The 25,074-nt window shown below is 33.5% G+C and overlaps 1 protein-coding gene across 2 annotated transcripts in view; it reads right to left on the bottom strand.

Moving 5' to 3' along the window:
* Positions 1 to 25,074, bottom strand: part of Sema1a (semaphorin 1a) — a 389,847-nt gene that overhangs the window by 7,917 nt on the left and 356,856 nt on the right. For both annotated transcript variants that reach the window (XM_068763984.1, XM_068763983.1), the window contains exons 5-15: positions 18,272 to 18,467; positions 11,552 to 11,656; positions 8,401 to 8,489; positions 7,863 to 8,004; positions 6,587 to 6,789; positions 5,839 to 5,984; positions 5,675 to 5,757; positions 4,405 to 4,633; positions 2,960 to 3,108; positions 1,759 to 1,887; positions 99 to 309 (exon numbers count right to left, since the gene is read on the bottom strand). In XM_068763984.1, the coding sequence (XP_068620085.1) occupies positions 99 to 309; positions 1,759 to 1,887; positions 2,960 to 3,108; positions 4,405 to 4,633; positions 5,675 to 5,757; positions 5,839 to 5,984; positions 6,587 to 6,789; positions 7,863 to 8,004; positions 8,401 to 8,489; positions 11,552 to 11,656; positions 18,272 to 18,467 (1,682 nt within the window). The remainder of the gene's footprint in view (positions 1 to 98; positions 310 to 1,758; positions 1,888 to 2,959; positions 3,109 to 4,404; positions 4,634 to 5,674; positions 5,758 to 5,838; positions 5,985 to 6,586; positions 6,790 to 7,862; positions 8,005 to 8,400; positions 8,490 to 11,551; positions 11,657 to 18,271; positions 18,468 to 25,074) is intronic.

Genomic DNA, 25,074 nt, shown 5'->3' on the forward strand with positions numbered 1-25,074 from the left:
AAAAAATATTTATTAAGGTTCTAATAAATTATTTATAACTAAGAATGAATGTTCCACTTCTGTCGAGTATGTCAGTATATAATATGACAAGAACAAACCTATTTATATTTTGCCTTTGTTCAAAATATTCATACTCCGTGTCGGGATAAGGCATGTTGTCGTCATCGTCCTTCTTGCAGCGGCGGCCACAGATGTATCCAGCAGCGAAACCTGCGCCCAGAGCGGCCAGGGCCCCCGCTGCTACCGCCAACGCCAGCGTTTCTACTGAGTAAGCCGCTGGTGGAGGATCTGCTGCCAACACTTCAGGACCTGCTCAATATTTGTATAACAAATATTAATTAATGAAAAAAATAGCGACATACTTAAAGTTAGCATTAGGAATAAAGATAAGCTTGTTGTATCTTTCTCAAGACTTCATATAATTAGTAACCTTTTTGTGAGCAACCGTGTATGCTATTACGTTATACTCTTATATTGTAAATAATTTAAAAAATTCATTAAACAAAAACTTGTCAATGATCCTATTATAGGGTAAATGTTTTTAAGTAATAATAAAAGTTGGGAATTAACAGCTATATTCTTGTGTTAATGATGCTGTAAAAGTGCCACAAAAAACATCTAAGTTTACTGTCGGATCTTCTCAGATTAGGGAGCGTTTGAAACCCTCGTAGCTTTAAGATGAACGATGCCAATATATGCGAATTCAATCTGATCCTAGTTTTTTTTTAAATTGAGCTTTTCTGTTATTATTTCTATGATGCACACAACCGGTCTCTAAAAATTACTCTATGTAGATAAAAATATAAAAAAATCAAAATTCAAAATATATTAATTCTAAAAGTATTTATATACGCTTTGAAATCGTAAAAGTTATCACTGGCTCGGAACCCTGTTCTGTTGAGAACAGCCGGCTCAACTCAACAATTGTTCTTTTAAATAAAATTTTTATTTATTTAATATCTTAATTATGATATTTTTTCACGTCTACATTACAATATCAATCATTAAAATGAATCAACAATACAACTTGCACATGTTTTAATGAACTAAAAACACTCGAACGCTATAATAGTATTTCCCTAACTTTTGACTTTAGATTTAAGAGTAGAAAACGGATGGTTTAAGATATCCTGTGGAACTTTGTTATGTTTACCCCCTAAACGAATAAAGTGTCCTATACTATATAGCCACGATCCCAGTTCATTCCTACGGCCCCTTAATAACGAACATATATTATTGGATATCGGTTTAAAGTCTAAAGTCTAATCTTACGAACAAGGCACAATATTGATTGTAGTGTATCATGTGAGGTTAGACAGGGACAGTCGAATCTTGAAGCATCTATACGATGCCTTTATGTGTAACTGATCTACGATAATTATAAACTAAAGTTTTTAAGATTACTAACCTCAGGAATTTATTCACTAACATTACTACCGTTATTTGAAATGTCAAATAATGTGTTGAATTAAAAAGGCTGTTTATTTGTTATTATTATTTTATTAATTAATATCAAGAGTTATTTGCACCAGTTACTCTTTTTGGTTATAAATAGGCACGCCAATAGCAAAACATGATATAAGTTTACATTAGTTTCAGATAACGCAATTCAAAATTTTGACAATTGAAGACGCACATTGCCCTGGCCATAATTAAGCTATATCTAAACGTTAATAAATGAATTAAGCAAAAAAATAGCATTAAACAGCTTTATATATATTAAATGCATCTGTCATAAGAAGAATTTTATTGATTTACCTTCGTTGTTGTTGCTGTTTCCTTTACCATCTTTGTCTTGTACGATGTTAATAACCTCTCCCTTGTTTTCCCCGCGAGCGTCGTCGTACAGACCAGAGCTTAGTCCGCCAACTGCACCAGCATCTTTGCCTTGAATTAAATAATAATTTTACTCTTTTTCTGTGACATACTAAAATTACTAAATATTTCGATTGATTTATTAGACCTTAATTATAAAACATTTACACGTCGAATAAGAATATCTCTAAGTCTTGAAATACCTCAGATTTCACTTGGGTAGGTGCTTAACATAGACAAATCACATAAAGCTAAAAAGAGATCAAGTGAATATGTAGCTCATCGGTAGAAAGTATTTTTTTTCTGTGGACAACAAGCTTTTAATGTAATGAACTGTCTTCATGAACGTATGGCGTTCTGGTAGTTGCTAGCAAAAGAATTGTTACGTGCTTCTAATGGGTAAAAAAATTATTATCCTTAAAAACATTGCAAACACTTCATAATTTACGAGAAAAGAGTACTTCAATACAAGATATCGAGCTAATAACAATAAATCAAACGTCTCACACATCGTCCCACCCAATCCGCTTGATTTTGGATTCCTTAACGAAGTCAATGTAGTGAAAATATTAAAGAGATGTTACGTGCTTTGATTTAAAAATTGTCCATTGGTCGCCTAATTTATTAAAATTCATGTACACGTAACATATTTATTTATTTAATTTAGGGACACGATAAAAATAAAGTAAAAAGTAAAAATGAAGTGTATGGAGCAAACGTTTAATAAAATGAATGAGATTATATTTTCTGATAACCTAATAGCAAGAGGACCAATACCATTCCAGTTTTTTGTTTAAAAAAAAAACTAATAATTTCTTATTGTTATTAAAAAGGTAAAAGACAAAGGTTCAACCGGCAATCAGCTCTGATGCGCGAAAAATGCATTTTGTCTACAATTTGTTGTGAATTGAGAAACATTATACATACGTGTCGTCTTAATTTGGACTTTTATTAATTGAATCCGGAAAATGCGAAGACTCAAATAAATTTTGAGTAATTTTGATTAGCAACACAATGTCGGCAATTTTTTTTTCTTATAAAACGAAGGGATGTCATATATAATCATATGATGACGTGACACATCTGATTAGAGTTTTACGGCTGATTACACACGATATCATAGCGTAACAAAAAAAAAACTTACTATGAGGACAGGCGGCGTGACTTCCTGTACTGACACTCTGGTAGAAGGAATTCTCGTCCAGCCACCGGCTGACTCCGTGCGAGTATGCGCGGCAACGGCCCGCCTGTTTGTCCCACGCACAATATGGATCTTGTAGCGCAACACATTCACTGTAAAAACATTTTGTTTTATGCTTACAAATAAATCGTCTTATAAACCCTGTTTTAATATATATTCTTGTAGTTCCACCCAGATGATATTTTTTTTATATTCAAATAATCTTTATAAAACACACGATGAATTACAACTCTTATTGAAGTCAAGTATACCACTTATTTAGATGTTAAAAGCCTCAGTTCTGAGAGAAATAAGCGAAAGAAACTCAAGTTAATTAATAGAATATACATATTTTAAGTCTAGCCATACATACTGTTATAATTAAAAATTAACATAATATTACCACTGAATATGGATTCTATCATTTTCATATGAATGTTCATTGTGTATGCTTATTTTCGCTACTCGTGCAACATAGAGCTACATGCAGATTTTGTGCTACCAGATTATCTTTGTATGTATTGGAACTTTATCTGTGCAACCCAGGGTTGAAAGGCCCGTGTGGCAACTACGACGTCTACCCTAGACGTGTCGTGGGTAGGCTATTAGATGTACTGACCACGTAGTCAAGGTCGCCGGAAGTCGCTGGATGCAAGCAGCGCAAGTCCGATCATTGTGGTGATCTTTGGGATAGACCTATGTCTTGTAATAAGCGTCTATCGGGTGAAATGATGATGATTTTAAATGTGTAGCTCATATATTATAATAGTATTTAGTTACATGTATGCTATATGTATAATAAGTAATCTGTAATACGCATTTAAAAACATTTCTAAGTCTTTCTATCACACGATGACCGCCGGCTCTATTTTTTCCTTATTAACTAAGTACTTCCAATGATTGTCTGGAAGAAATAGCATTTTAAGACCTCCTTTTGTACCTAATTTTTTTACCAATTCGGACGGAATATATTTAAACAGGGAGATAGGAAATCGGTGTAAAAAGCTTTAAAGCCATTTGCTGACAAATGAGCTATACATTGACTCATTTAAGTCTTTTACACAAAACAACCTGTATGTATATATGTTATATTATTGATTACATAATATTTAACTCCAGGTGTTCTTTTCCAGAGTAGATATTGAATGGAAACGATCAGGACTATAATTGGTGAATGAAACAAATCTTTAGAATTTTTAATAAGAGCACATGTTAGCTTCCTGACGATATTTTATATATGTATGTCCCCATACATTCACCCCTTTAAAACTTTTACATTTATAACCAACTACCCTGTATTTTGATTTGTTACTTGTTTTACATTTCCCGAAGTATATTTCTATCGCTATTAGCTTATATTTCTTTGTATGATTTGCATATAATAATGATGAAGCGTGGGTGGTACTTACGAGCAGGAGCTAATCTTGTCGCTAGAGCAGCGGTGCAGGCGAAGGCTGAGGACTTCGCGGTCGGAGACGGCGATGAGCCGCGCGGCGTCACGACCTGCTCTTGCAACTCGCAGCGCTCGCACAGGCGCCGCCCCAGCGAATGCCTGCAGTTCCTCGATCACCACGGGCACTGCGCGCTTGTTCGAATCGTACGACACAGCGTTTATTGCCTTTATGATTTTGCCGTTATCTAAAACACATAATATATATATAAAAATCACCAACTGAATTGAATTTCAAGTAGAAGTCTTACCATAAAAATGGCTATATTTATAAAACAAACATTTGCTCTGAAATAGTGCAGGATCCATAAATAACTTGCTTCTTTACGCCGTGTTATAAAATCATACGATGGTCATCTCTTTGTTATGGACTAAGGTATATAGTTAAATTTGTTATATTTATATTTCGTAACCGCTATTTAACATTATAAAGAAGAATTACAATTATTGATAGAAGATACCATTAGGAACAACTCGGGCATACATTTTCAATGACAGAGTTGACTAAAAATTATGAATGAATTTAAACTATGGCTATGAGTAGAATTGGACAAGTTTCTATTTCTAGTAGCACTAGAAATATGAGCGTAAGCATAAATGCTTACGCTCATATTTCTAGTGTGTGTTATAACTTAAAAGTTTGTCGTTAGTTGAATCATTAAAAAAATAATGCTTAATGTTTGCTTTGAAAGTTATGTTGTTGTGTACGACATCCACAATATTATGACTATATATATAGATATATATAAGGTAGTTAATATCGATGACCTTTTTAAATAAAATAAAATCGATTAAATTATATCCAAGATAACAGGCCCTTTCTATTTAATGGAAGGGTTTTTAAATGTGGTTGATAAAAAAATTTGTGTATTACCAGTAACGACCTACAGTATACAAACGTGATCTTTCACTTCTGACCCCATTGGCAAGTTCAAAATCGTTCTCTATGGTTGCGATTACACTATGAGATCGTACTAGGAATGAAGACATCCATAATGTAGGATAACGTCATTGTCAGCGGCACATCGTAAAGGGGAATTCCACAGAAATATATACCTCGAATGAATACACACACTACTACTTCGGACTTCGTGTTGTTATTACCTCACGACCTACCGGCCCTAAGAAGAATCACACGGAAGAAAAAATGTAAACGTAAATTAAAAATAAATAAATTACTTTTAAAATTAAATAAATGAGTTTACTGAGTAAAATCTGTAAATACACACCTGTGCCGATAAATAACACGTCATACGCCTTCCCCCCAGGTGTCTTCACTTGCGGATCTACTGCGATTTGTGTAAATCGATAGCTGAAGCGGAAAACAATTAAATATTATAGTATTGCACAGAAATGGTATCAAGTAAATTCATTTTTTTAAGTGTAAACTTACTGAAAACTCGTCCTTATGACTATCGGCTCGCCAAAGAACGTAGGGACAGATTCATCCATCAGGGCGTGGGTCTTTATAAAGTTGAGCGTCTGATCAGGTAGTAGTCTGGAGTCATTGTGACATGTTCCTGGGCGAGGTTCAGGCACCTGTTTTATGCGAGAGTGTTTATAAGCAATTTTACCTTTTAGACCAACAGAAATTGGATTAAAACAAAGTGATTCATCATAGGTGTTAAAGCTTTAAAGTATGGATGCATAGACCGCGGCCCGCCGGTCGAATACTGGTGGCCGCCGACAGCAAAAATAATACTTTCATACATTTGAAAAACATTGATTTATAATTATTATCAATTCTTTATTGTCTTTAATTACCTATACTTCTGGCGGCCGGCCCGCCATCAGTTCATGACTTGCCCGAGTGGTCCCTAGTCTTAATAAGTCTGTGCAACCATGCTTTAAAGGGTATAAATATATAACTTATTCGCTGTCAATTAATGTAAGGTGATTATCAAAGTCATCTCATTAAAATAATAATCTTTGTTTCCATAACAACTGAATAATAATAAAACTTGCCGTTTAAAGAAACACTGTATAAGGCAGCATAGTTATAAAAGAAGATTACGTAAAAAAGGAAGAAAACGGTTGAACAAATTAACCAGTTTTTTTGTTATGGTATTTTTACTTCTCAATGGTTAAATTTGTATTTTTTTTTACATTAAACGTGTTTATTTCTTTTAAATTATTATTACCTTGGCACTGTTCACAGGTAACCAGTTAGAGTTGATAGCGCTCTGTTCCTTGAATGTTCCCTCGAATGTATCAGCGATGTCTTGCATGCTGAACGCACATACTGCGCTTCCTGATATGCTGTTGGGAGGAGTCGTGAAGGTTCCGTATATTAGTTGTGCGTTAAGACCACCGTAGACGCCTTCTATTAACTCTGTAGTCGATTCTGAAATGAAATAACAAGAAGAAATGCATAATAAAAGTTTAAGTTTAAGAAAAGCCATTTCATTTTCATTACCATTATTAAAAAAGGTTGCATAGATGTTAGATATCCCATTTAAAAAATATGTATATCATATGTCTCATTTGTGAAAAGAAGCATTGACACAATTGATATGTAAAATTGAATAATGATTTTATTTTTGTTTCGCAATACATCACATATCTGTTTATATAAATGTATACCTGAACATATGTATAATTATTGAAAATTCGTAATCTACTTTTATTACTAATTTTCTGTTAAACATCAGAAAATTAAAGCTTAATTGTACAAATTTAATGCATCTGCTTCAGGTGTGCTTTTTTAAAACAGTAAATAAATAAACAAAAATGAAGGTGTATTAAAATTAGGTCATTTCGTATTAGTAATTTTGTTACCATGATTACATTGTGAATAAACAAATTAATCCACGATCATATCTTCAACAGAAACTCTTAATGTTCTTTCGTAGTTGACTTTAATTAGAGCAACATCGTTGCAAAGCCACTAACGGAAAACAATTTTGAAGCGCTTTTTATGAAAAGAGTCGAGGGCAGGCTGCTTTTTTTCGTGAATATCTCCGGAACCCAAAAATGGCCTGTCTACAAAATAGCACGATAAAGCGTTCTTTATTTCATATACGACATATTACATTTCTTATTGATGCCAAGTGCCACCCCTATTCGGATGATATTGGCCTCAGTCCTGAGAACAAAATACTCTTTCTAGCCTATTATTGATTTGTTGATTATACTGTCCTCAAAGTTCCCAACCGTGATAGGTTATAATCATTAGATAAAGTACAACTGCCCGAGGGTTGGGATCTATTTACGGAAGGTAGAGAAGAACAATGTAGTTTACGCTGTAGTTATTTATACCTGTAAAATAGAACTTATGTCCAGACCACTGCTAATTTAATTTGTCAATCCGTTAGGCTGTGTGTCACTTCAGTTCATGTTCAGATTTAATCCATTCGGTGTGCGGATTATTAAATGTAAGAGTTGGCTGGTTAAGGCTAGATCTATTAGTGAACTTACGTATTTCGTTGAAGTAGAAAGGAAAGTCCCCCGCAACAGAGCAGTTGAGTCGTGACTTGAGGAAGGAGGTCCAGCGCTGCTTGAAGCGGTGTGGTCCACCTCGGTCGTCGCGGCACACGCGAGCCACGCGGGAAAACACCGCCTTGAAACGTTACAACGAATTTATAACACGAGGAAAAGCGTAATTATATCCCACATATGTCCGTTATGCATACAAACGAAATGTAACCAGTATGCTTTAACGTGAAAAACAAGTAAGTTTGGTTACAGGTAAACTGTTCAGTTTTATCTAAAACCGCTATAAATATTGTAGTCTTTATAGTCGAAAACATGATTTCATAAATATCACTTTCTTTAAAAAACAAAAGTATTTAGTTTTTGCTAAATAACATAAATTATTTTTGTACTTCACTCCGTCGTTTACTGGTTCTTGGGAATAACCAAAGATTTAGTACCTAAAGAATGTTAAATTTAAATACAAGACGCAAACAATTAATGTTTTATGTAGAAACAAATTAACTTTTGCAACATGTCTTACCTTTCCGCAATTAATGTACTCGACGGCTGTTTCCCGAAAGAAGAAATACACGAAGTTGCCGTGCACTAAGGAGTTCACGAAGTCAGGAGCTGCAAATAACATGAAACTTGCTGTTACAAAAACTTTTAGGGAAACTTCAACGTGAACCGATGTAAAAACTACTGGCATCGATTACTGACTTCATCAGATATGCAAGTTACCAAAGTTGGAAAAGTTAATAAGTGTTCTGAGAAGATTGCTGCAGAACTGATGTCTATCCTAAAATAGTTTTTTGCTTAATGCGAATTTTTCTGACGAATTCATCATCATCAACATCATTTTAGCTGCAGGAAATCTACTAACGGACACAGGTCTTCCTTGTAGATTTCCAATGGGACCAAATACATAATGTTATGTACCGTCTATATAATTTACGATGCCGTTAATTTAAAAAGACAGCAACTTAAAAAACAGAAAACAACAAATTAACTATGGTTTACTATTTTTATTTAAAAACAAACATTACATATATTATTTTGTATTACAGTTGTTTATTTAATGATTCCTTAAAAAAACAAATTTTCTAAAAATATATATCGTAAATTATCAAAGGCGAAGATAGTTTCGTAAGGTAAAGACAATCTTTATAATCTTTCCTTTGCATTGGCAAGCAGTTCTATTAGTTATTTCGTAAAATTCATTAATAATTGACATCCACAGGACAAAAGAAATATTCCTACACAATTCCAAATCTCTAAGCCTTATGTTTGTATGTATATTTTTAAGTATTGATGTAATATTTAAAATGTTTTGTATTATTTAAAAATATATTGATGAGAGTTAATAAGAATCGATTTTTAATATAATTTAAAGCGAAATAACAATAAGGATAATAAATAACTGTTGCCAACACAATAATAGTTTGTTTTAACAAAGTACATCGTGTTTGTCGTCAACATTTACAACGTTCGTATTATTTACAAGGATAATTTAAATGCGATCCTAATCGGATCGGATCCGTCCGTAGACGCATCAGATGTCAGTCGCGTGACTGCCGGCTCGTCGGCGCCCCGTTCCAAATTCAATTAACTTGACGAATGTCTGTTTGCCAACGGAATAACTCGCGGGCCATCGAGACAGATTATTTCTACACGGACAGAAGTTAACTTTACCTGAGCATAAGTAACTTTAATCAAAGGCATTATAATTGTTTTAGTTAGTTAAGACAAACCATTTTAATTTGTCATCCAATAGGTTTCCTTATCGACTCGCGACCTGTTACCACTGTTCAATAATGAATCCATTGTATATATGTATGAAAATATAAAAGTAAATAATGGTAGGTAAAACCATTAACCTCTCACTAATAAATTTCAACGTTAGTCTCTATAGTATTAAATGCCAAGCAATGTGGTTGTACCCTAAATGCAAGGTAATAATTTATTCTAGTATCCTACGGCAAATTCCAATTGTCGGTAGCAAGTAAATGGTAAACTGGGCAGCTTTCCGTGACATCGAACATTCTCCGGATATACCGAAACCGAATTTCAATTTATAATGCTTAATAAACTTAGAATTGTGTATCACTAACACACCATACATATACTGGGCAAATTGGTTGTATTAAATATCACAGAAATTTATTATAACAGAACGATTTTCGGAATGGTAAAAATAATTGTCATTTCAAGAAAAAAAAAAACAAATGTCATAATAAAAGTGGCTAAAAATGATTAGTCGACTTTTCAATTCTCTCTTTATAGCAAAGCCAAAACAGCTCTCTTTTTTGTAAATCTCTATCTCATTTTCACAATTTCTTAACGGCTTAGAAAGTAAAATGCATAAGGTTGGCGTGTGTGTTCGCTATAGATTAATTCTATATGACAATTATTGACAAAAATAATTATTAATCATCTACTTCATCATTTTAGCTATAGGCTATATATATACTGCTGTACATAGATTTGCAATAGGATTGGTTGGAGTCGGCCAATAACTAGCGACTTTCGATGACCTCAACAATGCCGTCTGTCCACTTTATCGGTGGATAGGATGTCCTACTCTCCTGTCCTGGTCTCCACTCCAGAACTTTACGATTCCAGCGGCCATTGATTCTGTGTTACCCACTGCCACTTTAAATTGCCAATCCACTAGGCTATATCAGTTATTTTCGTTTGTCGTCTTCTGATTTCGTCACTTCCAATTCGATCATAAAAAAATTCTGAGCATAGCTATCTCAATGGCTCACCTAGTGCCTGTGAGCTTGAATGATATCAAGTATCGATTTTCATTGTAAAAACATCACTGATTGCTTACTTAACATGAGATATATATATATATATATATATATATATATATATATGTATATAAATTATACATAAATTAAATATTTATTTGTGTGTATATTTATTGAGTATTTTTATCATATTTTAATAATAATAAAGTAATAAAATGATTTTATCCCTAAGTGAATACATTACAGTGAAAGAATAACAGTCATTTTAATGTAAAAGATACGACTGTTGAAGCAAACTTTTATAATAATATGCTTGATTCGGTTTCAAGTATAATAATTTAATGCTATGCATTACTTTAGTAATTATTTCACAACTGATTTTATAATTAGTGACATTTTAGCAAGGATAACCTTTTAAAAATATTACATTATAAATGCTTCAATCGTTATTAGCAGCAGTTGGTAGCGTTTGTTAATTAATATCAATGTGTTTTAAAATCAAAATAGGATATAAATATTGTATCTGACTATTTGACCAACTATGAAGGCTTGTATTGTTATCAAAATCATTTCAGCCATTAAGAATATTCACTGCTGGTCATTGGGCTCTACCATTTCTTTTGGTACAGCGGATTCTATTCAGCCTCTTCCAACTACCTTAACGGGGTTGTGCGTCCACCTTCTGGGTGAATATTATACGCTGCGGATGCTGGTCCGTGGTCTTCACTCCAGAACCTTAAGGTCTCAACAGTCATTAATATTGTGTTTTATGTGGCCTGATTAACTTGACGATCCACTGATGCGATTCCTGATTCGTTCATAAAGAAATTCCTTTCTCCAAGGTTCGTTTAGTAACGGTAAGTATGTATGGCATATGACAGATTGCTTTCAATGTAGGCTGGGTTAACTTCATTTTTAGAAAAGACTGTCACTTACCATTGAGAGTCATAGAATCGTAGGGTTCAGTTTGTAATGGCTCCCTGTATATAATGGGTTCCATGCCGCTGAAATCTGCAACTGTGCCGGAATACAATTCGCCATCTGTAAAAGTAAAATAACATTTTGAGACTTTAAAATTTAAAATATTTTTTAAAGCGTAATTAGTTATAGGTGTAAAAGTTTTAGAAATAAAAATGTATGGCTCATTTGATGTCAATTAATGTTAAGCAATAGTTTTTAACGTAATGATAACATAGTACAAAAACGCGTTTTTAAAATTCAGATTACTACATCTTAAAATTAGTTATTGTTATTATTACAGTTCATATTGTTATTATTTTTATTGACTTATGAGCTATACAGTTGCCCCTTTAAAGCTTTTACAGCTATAACTAATCCAACTATAGATGAAAAGACATCGCTGTCGAATATGATCTGCAGCAATTCGCAGTGGTTGACTTAATGCTAATGATTAAGTATAAAAAGAGTAAATAAATAGATAAAGTTTTATTTTGTTTATGTATACAAATAGATGTGTAATGGATTTTTAATTTTTTATTTATATGCCTACGATAAAGTATTTAAAGTGATTTATTAACTAAAATAGATTGTGATGTTCCGGATTTTTCATTCTGATTAAATAGATAAAGACCATAGGATTTGTGTATTATTTTAACTGGCTTTTTAAAGAACAAGAGCTTTATTTTTTAGAGTCGGAGCAATAAGAAAGTTTAACTCTGGCTGCAAAGTTTGAAAAACTAAAACAAAGACTCCTCAGATCTAACTTTTAGACTTTAGTATGAAAGTTTTTGCTTACATTATTTCAATACACCTTTAAAAAAAAGGGTTTTCTTTGCATTGAACTTTATTGTTCTATACCTTTTTGGTAAAATTTGTCTATAGAATCATTGGTTATAGGAGTAAAAGTTTAAAAGGGGTGAATGTATAAATTGAATGTACGTATGGCTCTGAGGTCCAGAGAAAGAGACCATGTCTCTATCACTATCACCGGTGACACGCATTGACTTTTTTCTTAAGAAATTATATGTATTAAAACAGTTATAACAAAAAAGGAAGAGGTGATGAACAAAGAAGTCTCCGTTTACAGAGAAAATACTAATAACGTCGTCCAATTCACAATTCCTTTATTAAATCGGGTCCACAATACATAAATAACATTTGAACCGGATATCTAACCGGCACACAGACACATAAAATTGCATTAATCCTCTATATGAGATACTGCAGATGGCTAAGAGCGGTCTGGTATAGTGGTCCCACGGGCGTCGCTTTACTTAATTGGACCAGATCAATAGGAGATAACTAAGCGTGGCCGCTGTAATGGACTCCGCGGACGATGGACGACGTGCGAGCATATTGTGCTTGAACTGTGTTAACTTACGTACCTTATGTCGTTGCGATACGGTTCACACGGTACAGAAAATTAAAGTATGTTTTCACATACACAGAATGCAAGTTCTCGTCCAATATTTCGTGCCTGTCCTTCGGATGGGTAAACTTTATCAACGTTGTTTTCCTTGCCATATTTGATCATTAAGGGATCTTACGATCTATGCCGGTACACAAATGTCCAAAAGTACAGACAGGAGTTAGAAGAATTATTAATTGCTATATAATAATCACTGTACGAGATCATAAGAGTAAAAGTAAGAGTATACTCACGAGAGGATAAAATTCAAGCTATAATTAATTTAAAATATTTTGTTGATATCTAGTTTTATTATTATTTAAAAAGCCACCTTATACAATTTTTCGGTTTATTCGTAATTATGGCCAGTGCTGTGTACGCCTATATAAACCTATTTAATTTTGTACAAAATCATATGAAAGTAATGAACAGTTATATTTAGCATATTAATAATAAATTAATTAATGAAAAATAGATAAGTTATAATTAAGTACAATAAAACGTCTGTTGGTATATACAGAACCATTTAGAATTTACGGTTCTGAGACACAGTAACGTATGATAGTGCCTCTCCCCAGCGCCAGCGTCTTCGGTTTTACAAATGCTCGAGCAAAGGAGTCACCGAGTAACGACGCCGACTGACGGTGGGCTTGTAAGCGCCAATGATTGCAATTATGAGTAATGTACGTATCATTATGAAATATATTTTAAATTATTTTATTATACTACAAAACTATCTGTAATGTATTATAAAATTTATATTTAAATGTTTTATATGTCCAAGTGCCAAGTAAAATACCATTACTGAACTAAACTCTGTCATTTTGCACACCTTTATGAAGATAATAATATTATAATTAATTTCAAATCATTGCTGTAAATGTGGCTCAAGAGAATATATTACGAATATTTTCGAAATTAGGTAACATTGTCAAAAGGCCATTATTTGGAAAAGCAATGTGATAAGGAAAGTCAAATTGCATAATGGGAAAGCGTGATGGTAATTGATGATATATTTTATCGTTGCATGTTCAAGTGTAGGAAAATCAACAAACCGAATACGAGTATTCGAAGACAGAACCTTTTTATTTTCAAAGAGAGAAATATCAAAAGATATTAATTCGCTATGGACTGACCACTGGAGCGTCGGCTTACGGCTAGAGATCGTTCTAACAAGAAAGACTTTCTCCCGTACAAAGGTAAGTAGGAAAGTAAATTACGTTTGTTTGTTTGGGATAATCTTTTTTCTATCCAACTTGTTTACTTTGTTTACTCCAGCGGCCGCAATGAAGTGCTCGGAAGAGAGGAAAGCGCATATCTGTCGTCGTAGAGGCGAATAATATAGTCCGGTACATTCCACTGAGCCTTTTTGTAACGATATGTTGGGGTTCTTTATGGTAAAACATTTTTCGTAACAAACGTACTAGATTGAACACTTATTAAAATTTATATTATATTTAATGAAAATATTTCGTATTGAACACTTAAGCAGAATGTCTCCATGGATACTCAATATCATCATCATTTGAGTCGGAGGATGTTCACCGCTCAACATAGGCCCCTTCTATTAATTCACAATAAGACCGGCTAAAACTAGCCAGCATCCAGCGTTGAGACTATAATGTTTAAATAATGCAAACCTGGCATCAAGTACAGGCAGTTGTATTTTGTCGATTCTCGTAATGAACTTTTAAAGCTTTTACACCTATAACTAATTAAACTTTATATTTATCCAAGAGGCGAAAGTTCGATTCTAGATTAAGTTTACGTAAAGTTTTTAAAATTATATTAATGTCATCATCAAATAGTGTAAGAGAGTGAGAGAAAGAAGACACGATTGATTGCATTTTGTCAATTACATTACGTATAAACAGTTTGAAAATAAAATGATACAGAACATTAAAGGAACTTGATGTAAATAATTAATTTAATAAAAATGTAATACCCATTGATAAAAATGAATAATATTTTAAAACTGAGAATTGTGTAGCGTGAGCAATGCCTAATCTTTTGTCGGCGAGAATATTATCTGACGTGCACAGGGCTAGCCCGCCAGCCTTTCAGATGTCAGACGATGTAGAGCGTGTATCGAAAACAAGAAGGCAGCCAATTTTAGCCATTGTCTTGACACGTACCGACACATATAGCGCAGTTAATATTGTGTATAGTTCACGTTGAAAAACGTACTCGCATTTCCATTCAACGAAGGCTATTTTCAACGCAACAATGAGTGGCTATTGTGCGCCACTAGACTGTAAAAGTGGGTCCAATCGATATGAAAAAGATTTCTCTTTTTCCCTAATTTCCTGACAATGGAAAGAGCAGGTAAGAAAGGCAAACGTTCACATGTGCCCGGGGAAGTGGAATATTGTGAATCATTTTCTGACAAAAATTATCTTATAAAATTATATTTCAGACATTCCAATACATAAACGTTCTAATGGAACGCGCACCCGGTTAAATTTCATTAATGTTATCAGTACTCAGCATGACAGTCGTTCCTCTTTTTTGCTTTTGGAACTTCAGCTAAATATTTGTTAGTAATAGCGTTGTGTAACATACAAGCATTACGATATTTTATAGTGTTTATAAAAATCTCTAATTTCAAATACTTATGTAATAGACACAAAATAATCGTGTAATATATACTTATTTACGTCAACACAACAATTTTTTTCAAATAAATAAATAAGAAAATGCCTAAAAGTGTTTTTTGATATTTATCCAGGTAAAATATTAATTAACACTTGCATTGGCCTCCGCCATAGATAACTAATAAGACCCGTAGGAAACGGCCAGTATCCGGGGTCTTCTGACAACCTTAGCAAGATCATCTGTTCGCCTTGTGGGTGGCCATAATTTCCTTGTACCAGATTTGACCACGTGGAAAAATTCCGAGTATAGCCCTCTCTATGTCATGTGACCAAATTTCAATGCCGTTCTTCATCAGTCTTGAGGTATAGAACATCCAATAATTCGCACACAGATCGATTTGGTATTTTGAATAATTTGCAAACAGTTGAATTCTATATGCAAATGATTAAAATAAAATCATTAAAATGTCGTACAGAATTAGCCTTTAGTTAGGTGTCACGTAAGTATGAGAAAAAACTATTACGTGCCTCAGCGATGGGCGGCACAGACAACTTATTGCGCCAACCGCAATGTAGAGACAGAATTAAGTGGCACTAAAGCGGGCACCCACCAAAGCCAGACTAAACACCACGCTCTCCCCCGTGTCTCTCCTACCCGTATGAGCCACTCGAAGTCAATGGGGCACTTAGATCATGACGAGATAAAGTAGTTTTTGATCGTGTTTGATTAATGTCTACCTTATGTTATATTAAAAAGAAAAATTATAAAATTAATAAATTTTTAATAAAATAACAATTCAATTAAAAATAATCATCATCTATATAAATAAATCTTAACATCATAATCATACAAATCGTTAGACGTCCACTGCAAGGTATGGGTTTTCCCGAAAGAATGCCAAAATTAGCGGTCCTGCGCTGCCCGCATCCGGGGACTTCCCGCGACCTATATAATCTTATCGGTCCACCTAGTGATAGGCATGCCCCAGCCGCGTCCACCGGCTTGTGGTTGCTACTCAATAACCTGCCATTTCGGGCATGTAAATTTTCGAGCTTCAGTGAGTCTAACATATTAATTTTGTATTAATAACAATTATTAAACCTAAGTCTAATAATAACGAAATTAATAAAAAAAAAGATGCGAGGTTTGCTCGATACTCATGTTTTATTACTGTCAATAATTATTATCATTACGTTAACATTATCACCAATAATTGTTATTTGTACAGGAGATAACTTGTATCAATAAGCATTGAATAACGTGTGCACACTATGTCTCCGTGGCCATTGGTCTGCAGCGTATTCAGGCAGTGTATCTAAGCTCAGATTGCATTAGTGGCTGAATCAATGCAAATCTACTATTAAGGTTTACCTCCATACCTATTAGAACGTGTAAGTCACACGGTTATATACCAATACAATACCCATTATTTGGCTTCTATCATACGATTGGATATCTGTTTATTTCTCAATCATGATTATTCGTTAAAGTAATTGATAAATAATGAATATAGGTTTTATTCATTATTATCTTTTATATAATGATATTTAATAATTCGTTTCGAATTTAACTGTAAGAAAATTTTAATACTGCGAGTTAATAATTCTACATCACCGTCATTGCAGTCGTGGGACATATTCTGCTATGTACAGGACTCCCTAAAAGATTTTCAATAGGACACGGTTAACGGTTAAGTAAACGGTTTATATCCAGCGTCTTCCGGCGACCTTAATAAGGTCGTATGTCAACATTGTAGGTGGATGTTCTACGGTGCGCTTGCCGGTTCATGGTATCCATTTCAGAACTTTAAAGCTCCAGCGGCCGTCTGTTTTGCGCGCTGGCCTGGCCTATGCTAAGCTATTTCAGTATGTTACTTTTGTCCTGCTACGGATCTCTTCATTCTTGTTCGACCTGTCAAGATATCTTTAGCAAAGCTCTTTTTATGGATTGTTGAACGTATGCGAGTCAGCTAAAGCAGTCCAGTATGGGACACTATGTCGTTTATTAGCTGATAGTAAATGTTCAGCATAGCTCTTTATAAAAAAATATCTTTTTAGCGAAGAACGAAGACACGTAAGACGGGTTCGTCTAAATAGCCGAGCAATTTCTTTAGCTCAGGACCGTAAATTGGAACAAGGTAAAGACCTGGCGTTAGAAGTAAGTGTCACAGTTATACTCACCTACACAGTTTCTTTAAAAATTTCCTGCCGCTAAATTATTTCCTGAGATTTTGGCAACATTTCTTGAAAATTCATAATTATTACATTGGTTTGTTTGAAAAAGTTTTAATACTAAGATTACTTATTTACGTTGAAGATGTTTTATTATTTAGCTGTCTTCTGCCTATATATGTGACCTACACTACCTTTTGTAGGTGTAACTTCATAAAGTCGATTCTTGGTAGTTTTAAACATGCCAAAAAATATTCTAGTTAAGTTGTATACATGTAAGAACTATTATTATGAAAATTGCATATTTTACTGAACGCACCCTGAACCCCCTTGCGGGCAAAGTTGCGTAAAATCCGTTCTTAGCTAATGATTATTCGGTAAAAGAAATATTTCTACAGATAATTTAAGTTACTTAGCCTTAAATGTTCAGAGATATCATGATTAGTGATAAAGGTGGAATTTCTTACATGTAAAGAGATTACTCCAATGAATATTATAATAAATGTCAGGTACTTTACTAACCTGCGTATACTGCAGTTGAATTGTGCTCCGGATCGTATGGACAGACGGCTTGCCCGGACTTTTCCCTCTCCATGTGGTAGGAGTCGCGTTGGACGCTGTACTCCCTGCAGAACGGCTTGAAACTGTTGGTACCGCAGACCAGAAGTCGACCGGGTCCCAGCGATACCAGCACCCGAATATAGTTCTGACAGCTCTCCTTTTTGAAACAAATGAGTCATATATTAATATAAAGTTCCTATTGAAATATTGCTAAAAAATTGGAAATCGAATAAGGTGCTTTGTACATTTTTGTTAAGAACTTTTATATGAATATAAAAGTAACCAAATGGGAGATATTTAATAAAAGTGAAATTATACAACTAAACAATTAGAGATAGCTTTTATGACAAACAATAAGGTCGGATGGTTGCTCAAATGGATTATAATTTTCATAACGCGAAATTTAGCTTTTAAAAAATTATTAATTTAATATTATGTAAATATTACAATAGTATTCAACACATAATTTTTAATGAAGCCAGCTTAATCTGGCTGTCATTGAGTTAATATAAGTCTGCAGGTGGACCATGTAAAGGTCGTCGGAACACGCCGGATGATGTCCAGTTCCTACAGATCCTATTGGATAGCTTAGAGGTTATATGTCCAGCAGTAAACGTTCTACGGCTGAAATAATGAACGATCATGATGATGAGTCTAAAACATACTGTTATAAACCATAAGTTAGCTGCATTCATCAATAAGTAAGTGTTTTGTTACCAATCAATAAGTAAAAGTAAATTGATATTGTCAGTAGTTAATAAAAAAAGTGTAGCGCGAGCGTGTAGAAGAAAGACAGAGATTCGCAGGATACAATCTTATATAATTCTTACTTTGTGCATTAATTGTATAGGATTGCCAATGATTACAAACAAGTTTTCGTAGGATGGGCAGCAGCGTCTTTTGCGTACCCTAATATCACATTGCAATCGCTAACGGCCCGACAGCGTGGCGATTATGGTATACGAGGGATACATAGATATCTTTGACGGAGGCCTATACCTTACGTATATGATAAAAAATATAGTTTTATATCTTTAATAAGTTGCAAACAAAAAAATAACTTTATTAAAGAAACATTCTTCCACAGAACCCTTTCAGACGATGACATCAAATAAAGTAGTAAGCCTGTAAACGATTCACCGAACAAAGAATAACCTAAAATCTCACACATTGTACGCGAGGAAACATGGGAAGCACTTTGTTTTTGTAGCAGCTCATGTCACTAGCAATTTAGTTTGTTTTTACGAGAAGTCAAGCTCCTAGGCGAAAGCGCGCACGAAACTTACTCGAGACAAATTGATATATTTCGTAAGTACTTCACAGACATAAAGGTTTTTGTAACATTCTTCTATCTTGCCCATAATCATATGTTTCAGACTTTTGTGGCAATTTTTTTGGAATGCGTAATGATATAATTTATGAAATTAGTTAAAACGCATATTTACATTTTAGTAAAATGAATCAGACTGTCATTAATATTATTTTCATAATTACTTACAGATACGTATTCATTACATTCGCTTATTGTTTAACAATACTACCAAATATATATATTAATAACTTGTTATTATCTTTTGTGAAATATAAATCAACATTTAATTAGAGCAGTGGTAGCTCGGCGGTAGAGGTCTGAAACTTGAGATCGTAAATCGCGGGTTTGATTTCCGGGATACAACCTTTATTACTACTACAGGATTGCCACTGCTCGTAAACAGATTCCAGAAGATAAACAGCAGCAACTTGCCTGCTAGCGTGGTGTGGCGATTATGATTTACTCCATATGCCTTGCAGTGAGCGTTTATGGACTGCAATGATGACGACGACAACGAATAATTAAAATTAATGTATATAATTATTTATGTTATAATAGATAGGTATATATAAGAGATATATATATATATATATGTACTGCCTTGCGTTAAAATTAACAAGGCTTACTGTACTTGTGTACAAAGTGCATATTAAAAACACATTAAATTTCGAGACATATTTCTGATTTAATTATGCAAAGGTATATTATTTATAAGAGTATTGAGTATCATGTATTCTTTGATGTAAACCTTAAGGTTCTCGCTCGGCCACCACACCGACGATTGCATTTGCATCTCCACGCTCCTCCAGAATGCTCCAGATGTCCGTACAGTAATCCGGTTTGAGTACAGTGAGCCCCTTAGAGGCTGATTGGATTTACACAATCTACTCACGTTATACTTATGATTCGGATGCGGACCACAAAGGAATAAGGAGTCTCAAATCTCTCAATGATTGATGTTTTTGTATCAAAACATTTTTTTGGATCTACCAAGTTATTTAATATAGTGGAATAAAGCAACAAGATTAATTTCAAAAATGTGTTAAATATACAAACTTGATATTTACATGTATGCTACATACTTCATATATATACAACTTTTTTACAAGATCTTTTTTGACACGATTTTAGAATAACGTGGTTAACCGGTAAAAATACATTTACTTTTTAATACGAATTTTTGTAGGAGAAATACCTAAAAAGTAAATTTTATTTCTACATGGAGCGTGGATTAACATTTCAAAGCTATCTTAAATTTTGTGAAGAAACCAAAAAGCTCCCGCTAATAGATTTTATAACAACAAAAACCGACAGAGGCTGTTAATAATAAACGAAATTGTTTTTAACCTATAAATACTTATATAATATTAATTTCATTATTTCTTTCTTTAAAGTTTTCTCGGAAAACATTTGGAGATTTTTCTTCTTATACGGTTGTTTAAGTTACTAGAAAAGACCATCACATTTACTATAAGTCACAGTTATTTTTATACGAATTAGTACACGCTTTGCTTAGAAACATATTAATAGTGTAAAAAAGGAGCTGAGTGTGCAATAAAATTATAAATCAAACCCATATTCAAAACACTCGATGTACACTCTTTCATAATCTCCAGTTTCGTTTTTTGCCTTTTAAGTCCACTGTCGTAATTTAACAAGAATTGATATAGTTTATACTTCGTAATTAGCGTAATGTATCTATGAATTTCCATTCTGTTATGTGTAAATTGTCACCACAGAATAAATAAAAAAATATACATATATTAATCGTTCACTTTAAAGTATTCCTATTGACAGGGTTTATCAATTCAAATAACTTAACATCTATGGCTTCATTCATCAATACGTCTAAAGCCTTGGAACGCAATGTATCATGCTAATGTACTCGCATGTATGATGTAAAAATTTTAATGTATTCAAAGAGAGATGATAAATATTTTAGTGCTTAGTCCACTATGGCTTAAGTATTTGAGGAGTTATGCCGTTATAGATAAATAGATAATTTACTTTCTGTGTATGCCCTTAACAACATCGTAATGTCCCATTGCTCAATTAGTGCTAGTTAAAAGGTAATAAGTTTGCGTTTTGTTTGCTTTGTCAGCCGCTAGATTTTGTTGTCGAAGACTATTGAGTGTATAACGCTAAATAATAGTTCAATCACTTTAGGGATATGCCTATGTCCAGCGTTTAAAGTCATTCGGCTAAAATAATGATGTTAATTAAACAATATATATTAGTAGGCACTATAGCTGAATAACACTGCTATAATCGCACTAAATGTCTTATGCTATAAGTTGATGAGCGCAGACTTGGTGATTTTCACACCACACTGCTTGCGGCGCGGCGTTGTAAATGTCACATGATCGTTAGTGCCGCGGCCTCTCGTTGACTCTACATTTTCTGATTATAATATAATATGATATTTTTAAAGAAATATTATCTTAAAAATTCTTTAGTATTAATAAATAATACTCTTAACTTACTATCTCATTAGGAAATAGATTAATTCAATGAGGATTTGAAATATGAAGTTGATCTTTTTTAGTTTATAATAAAATAAGTTACACGTTTAACTTCGCCAAGAAAAAAATAATAACATTAAATATTCTTTGCGAATAATACCTTAGGCTCTTAAGTATATACTAAATTATTTCTATTTATTATTAATTTCGGGATTATGTTGTAATATTAATGTACTCAATATCTCGTATCTATTTCGAATTAGATTAATTATTCAGTGAATATTAGATTAAACAAAGCGTCGCTAAGCACGGCCTGTGTACACTGCGGTAATATACATCAGCGTTTACACGTGTGCCAAGGTTCTGGTAGACGATATCCGAATACTCTGAATATGTCCACATTGGAACGATGTTCGCTCGAACGCCGTCAGCTGCGGCTGTTACGCAAGCCCATAGAACACATCTCACAATTCCTCCCCATTATGCCATTTACTGTTCGAAATGTTTCCAAGCACTCCTATTCGGAGCTCTCCTGTGCTATATTCCGCCGACGGGTTACAACTTTCAAACATGGACGGCTACTTTGCCGAATTTCAAATGGAGCTCTATTTTTGAATACTTATTACCAACCATATGCATGCGTATACAAGCGAAAAGTTGAATAAAAAAAAGAAAAACGACAATTATTTCCATGAATTAAACATATTTATACGTATTTTAACAGCACAGAGCCTTATATTAATCTAGTCATGACCATTCTTAAAAAAGTTAAAATTGTTTGGATAGTTAAATTGCAAAAAATTGTAAATATATTTGATATTTCATTAACTTTCTTTTCTTTTACACGTCTACAATCATTTTAAATTTTGTCTTTCTTTAACATTTTATTAACACACTAACAAAAATATATATTAATAAAATCATAATTATCATCATTTTCATTCCAGTCGTAAGATATCCAACGCCGGACACAGACATCTCTTCCAATGATAACAGTAGGAAGCGGTCTGCTTTCTCTATCAAAAAATTACATTTGGCATTACCTCAACTGTTTTATTTTATTAAAATAAGTCCGTTAACAGTTGTAACAAATATTAGGATTGCACATCAATTTATAACAATTTGCATAATCAATTACTAGCAAACACAAAAAGCGAACAGTACATAAACAAATAAAAATTTTACTGTAATAAAATCAGTTTAACCCAAGAATCAATAAAAATTGCATTCTAATTGAATACATTCGTTCGGCAGAACTCGTGGAACATTTTGTAAGGTAGTCGTAACTAGATAAATCAGTTCCGACGTCCGAAGCAGTCAGCGCACGTCTGCCAGTTGTTTAAGGAAGAACTGAATGACTGAGTTGGCTACGGTTTCCATGATATTTTATTTAAGTGGAAATTTTGGTCTTTTTTATCATCTTTATTTCTGCTGGACACGGGCCTCCTGTCTCCCATAGATTTATTATAGGACCGAACGTCTTTCTACGACTTTAAATTAGGTCGGTTAAACTCGGTCGGTTGTCCAACTCATGGAAGGACATCGGGTGCTGATCTTGATTGGATTTCGTAGTAAAATCCCGAGCATAGTCCTCACCATGGCTTGTTGAACGACTATGAGTTTTGTAATGAGACCCCAGAGTATGAGACAACGTTTCAACGCTGTAGTCTCTTTTATGCGGAAAGTTAATTAATTCACGTCCTTTATTACTTTTTCGATACATAAGTCATTTTGACGTGATTCATTGTGTGTGTTGATCTATTATAATTTAAGCATTATTAGAGCCTATAAAAGATTCTTTTGTGTTTAAAATTGCATAGTGCAAATTAAAAGTCCAACGTGTGTTATGTGTTATCCACAGCTATTGTCATTGATGTTTTGCTTATATTTTAATTCACAAGCATAACAAAAACATCACAAAGCTAAAATAATTTTTGGAATAAAAAAATTCTTAAAAAAATTTCATTGTCTGGTAAATATTCAGTTTTATATTGTTACCCTAGTAAAGTCCAAACTTGTCTGCAATTGAAGCATGAATTCCGCCCCTGGAGCACAGAGCAATCAGTTGGCGTGCTACGATGGACTGCACAAAGGACGATGCGCGGAGTTCTATGACTGCTTTTGTAAAACCATTTGTTTTTCCGTAAAAACATCGTTTCCTCGGAAAACGGACAGAAATTAATTGACCTACAAGTATAGGCATAGGTGATTGCTATACTTAGGTTTAATAAAATTAATAGTTTTTGCAATACAAAAAATTGACTTGGGCTTAAAGCAGTACTTGTGATTTGTTTTTTTTTATTTTAACTACGATGTTTGTAGTCGTCTATGAATAAATTATTTCTTCTAAACTCTTGTTTGCTTATTATCAAAATTCACTATATTATTCATTATACAACACATAATAAACAATACTGTCTGTTTTTTTTCAGTCGAATCAATTTTGATCAATTTTTTAAATTTAGCTGAAGAACTCATAAAATAATGCTATTTAGTCTTTAACACAAAGAAACAATTTATGGAGCTGATTTTGGAATGGTTTTTCTCTACTGAACAATAAAACGTACAGCTTTTTTTCAACTTTTATATATATTTTAGGGTTTTAAAAGTTGTTTTCTTTGCCATAAATACACATGATCGTGCTATAATAAAAGCGGAAAGAGTTTAACATTTATATTTCCAAGTTAAGTTAAAAAAAGATATCTTGGTAGTTATATATTAATAACGGCGAAGAACAAAAGTAACTAACATGGCCCAACGGATTAGCAATTGAAGTGCGAGTGGTTAGGCTTCTGGAGTAGAAACCAAAACCCGGCAAGCGTACTGTACGACTTACATTCGCAAGTTGGACACATGAACTTGTTGAAGTTGTCAGAAAACGTTGGACCCAGGCCGCTTTCTACCGGTGAACGAAGACCTATGAACCGAAACATAATACTTACGCCCTATTATTTGACCACAGAAGTAGACGCTGTGTTTAAGAACTAAAA

The sequence above is a fragment of the Battus philenor genome, unplaced genomic scaffold (genome assembly GCF_028537555.1).
Source record: "Battus philenor isolate CCGP_79_NKW_IND1 unplaced genomic scaffold, ilBatPhil1.0.hap1 SCAF_19, whole genome shotgun sequence".
NCBI lineage: Eukaryota > Metazoa > Arthropoda > Insecta > Lepidoptera > Papilionidae > Battus > Battus philenor.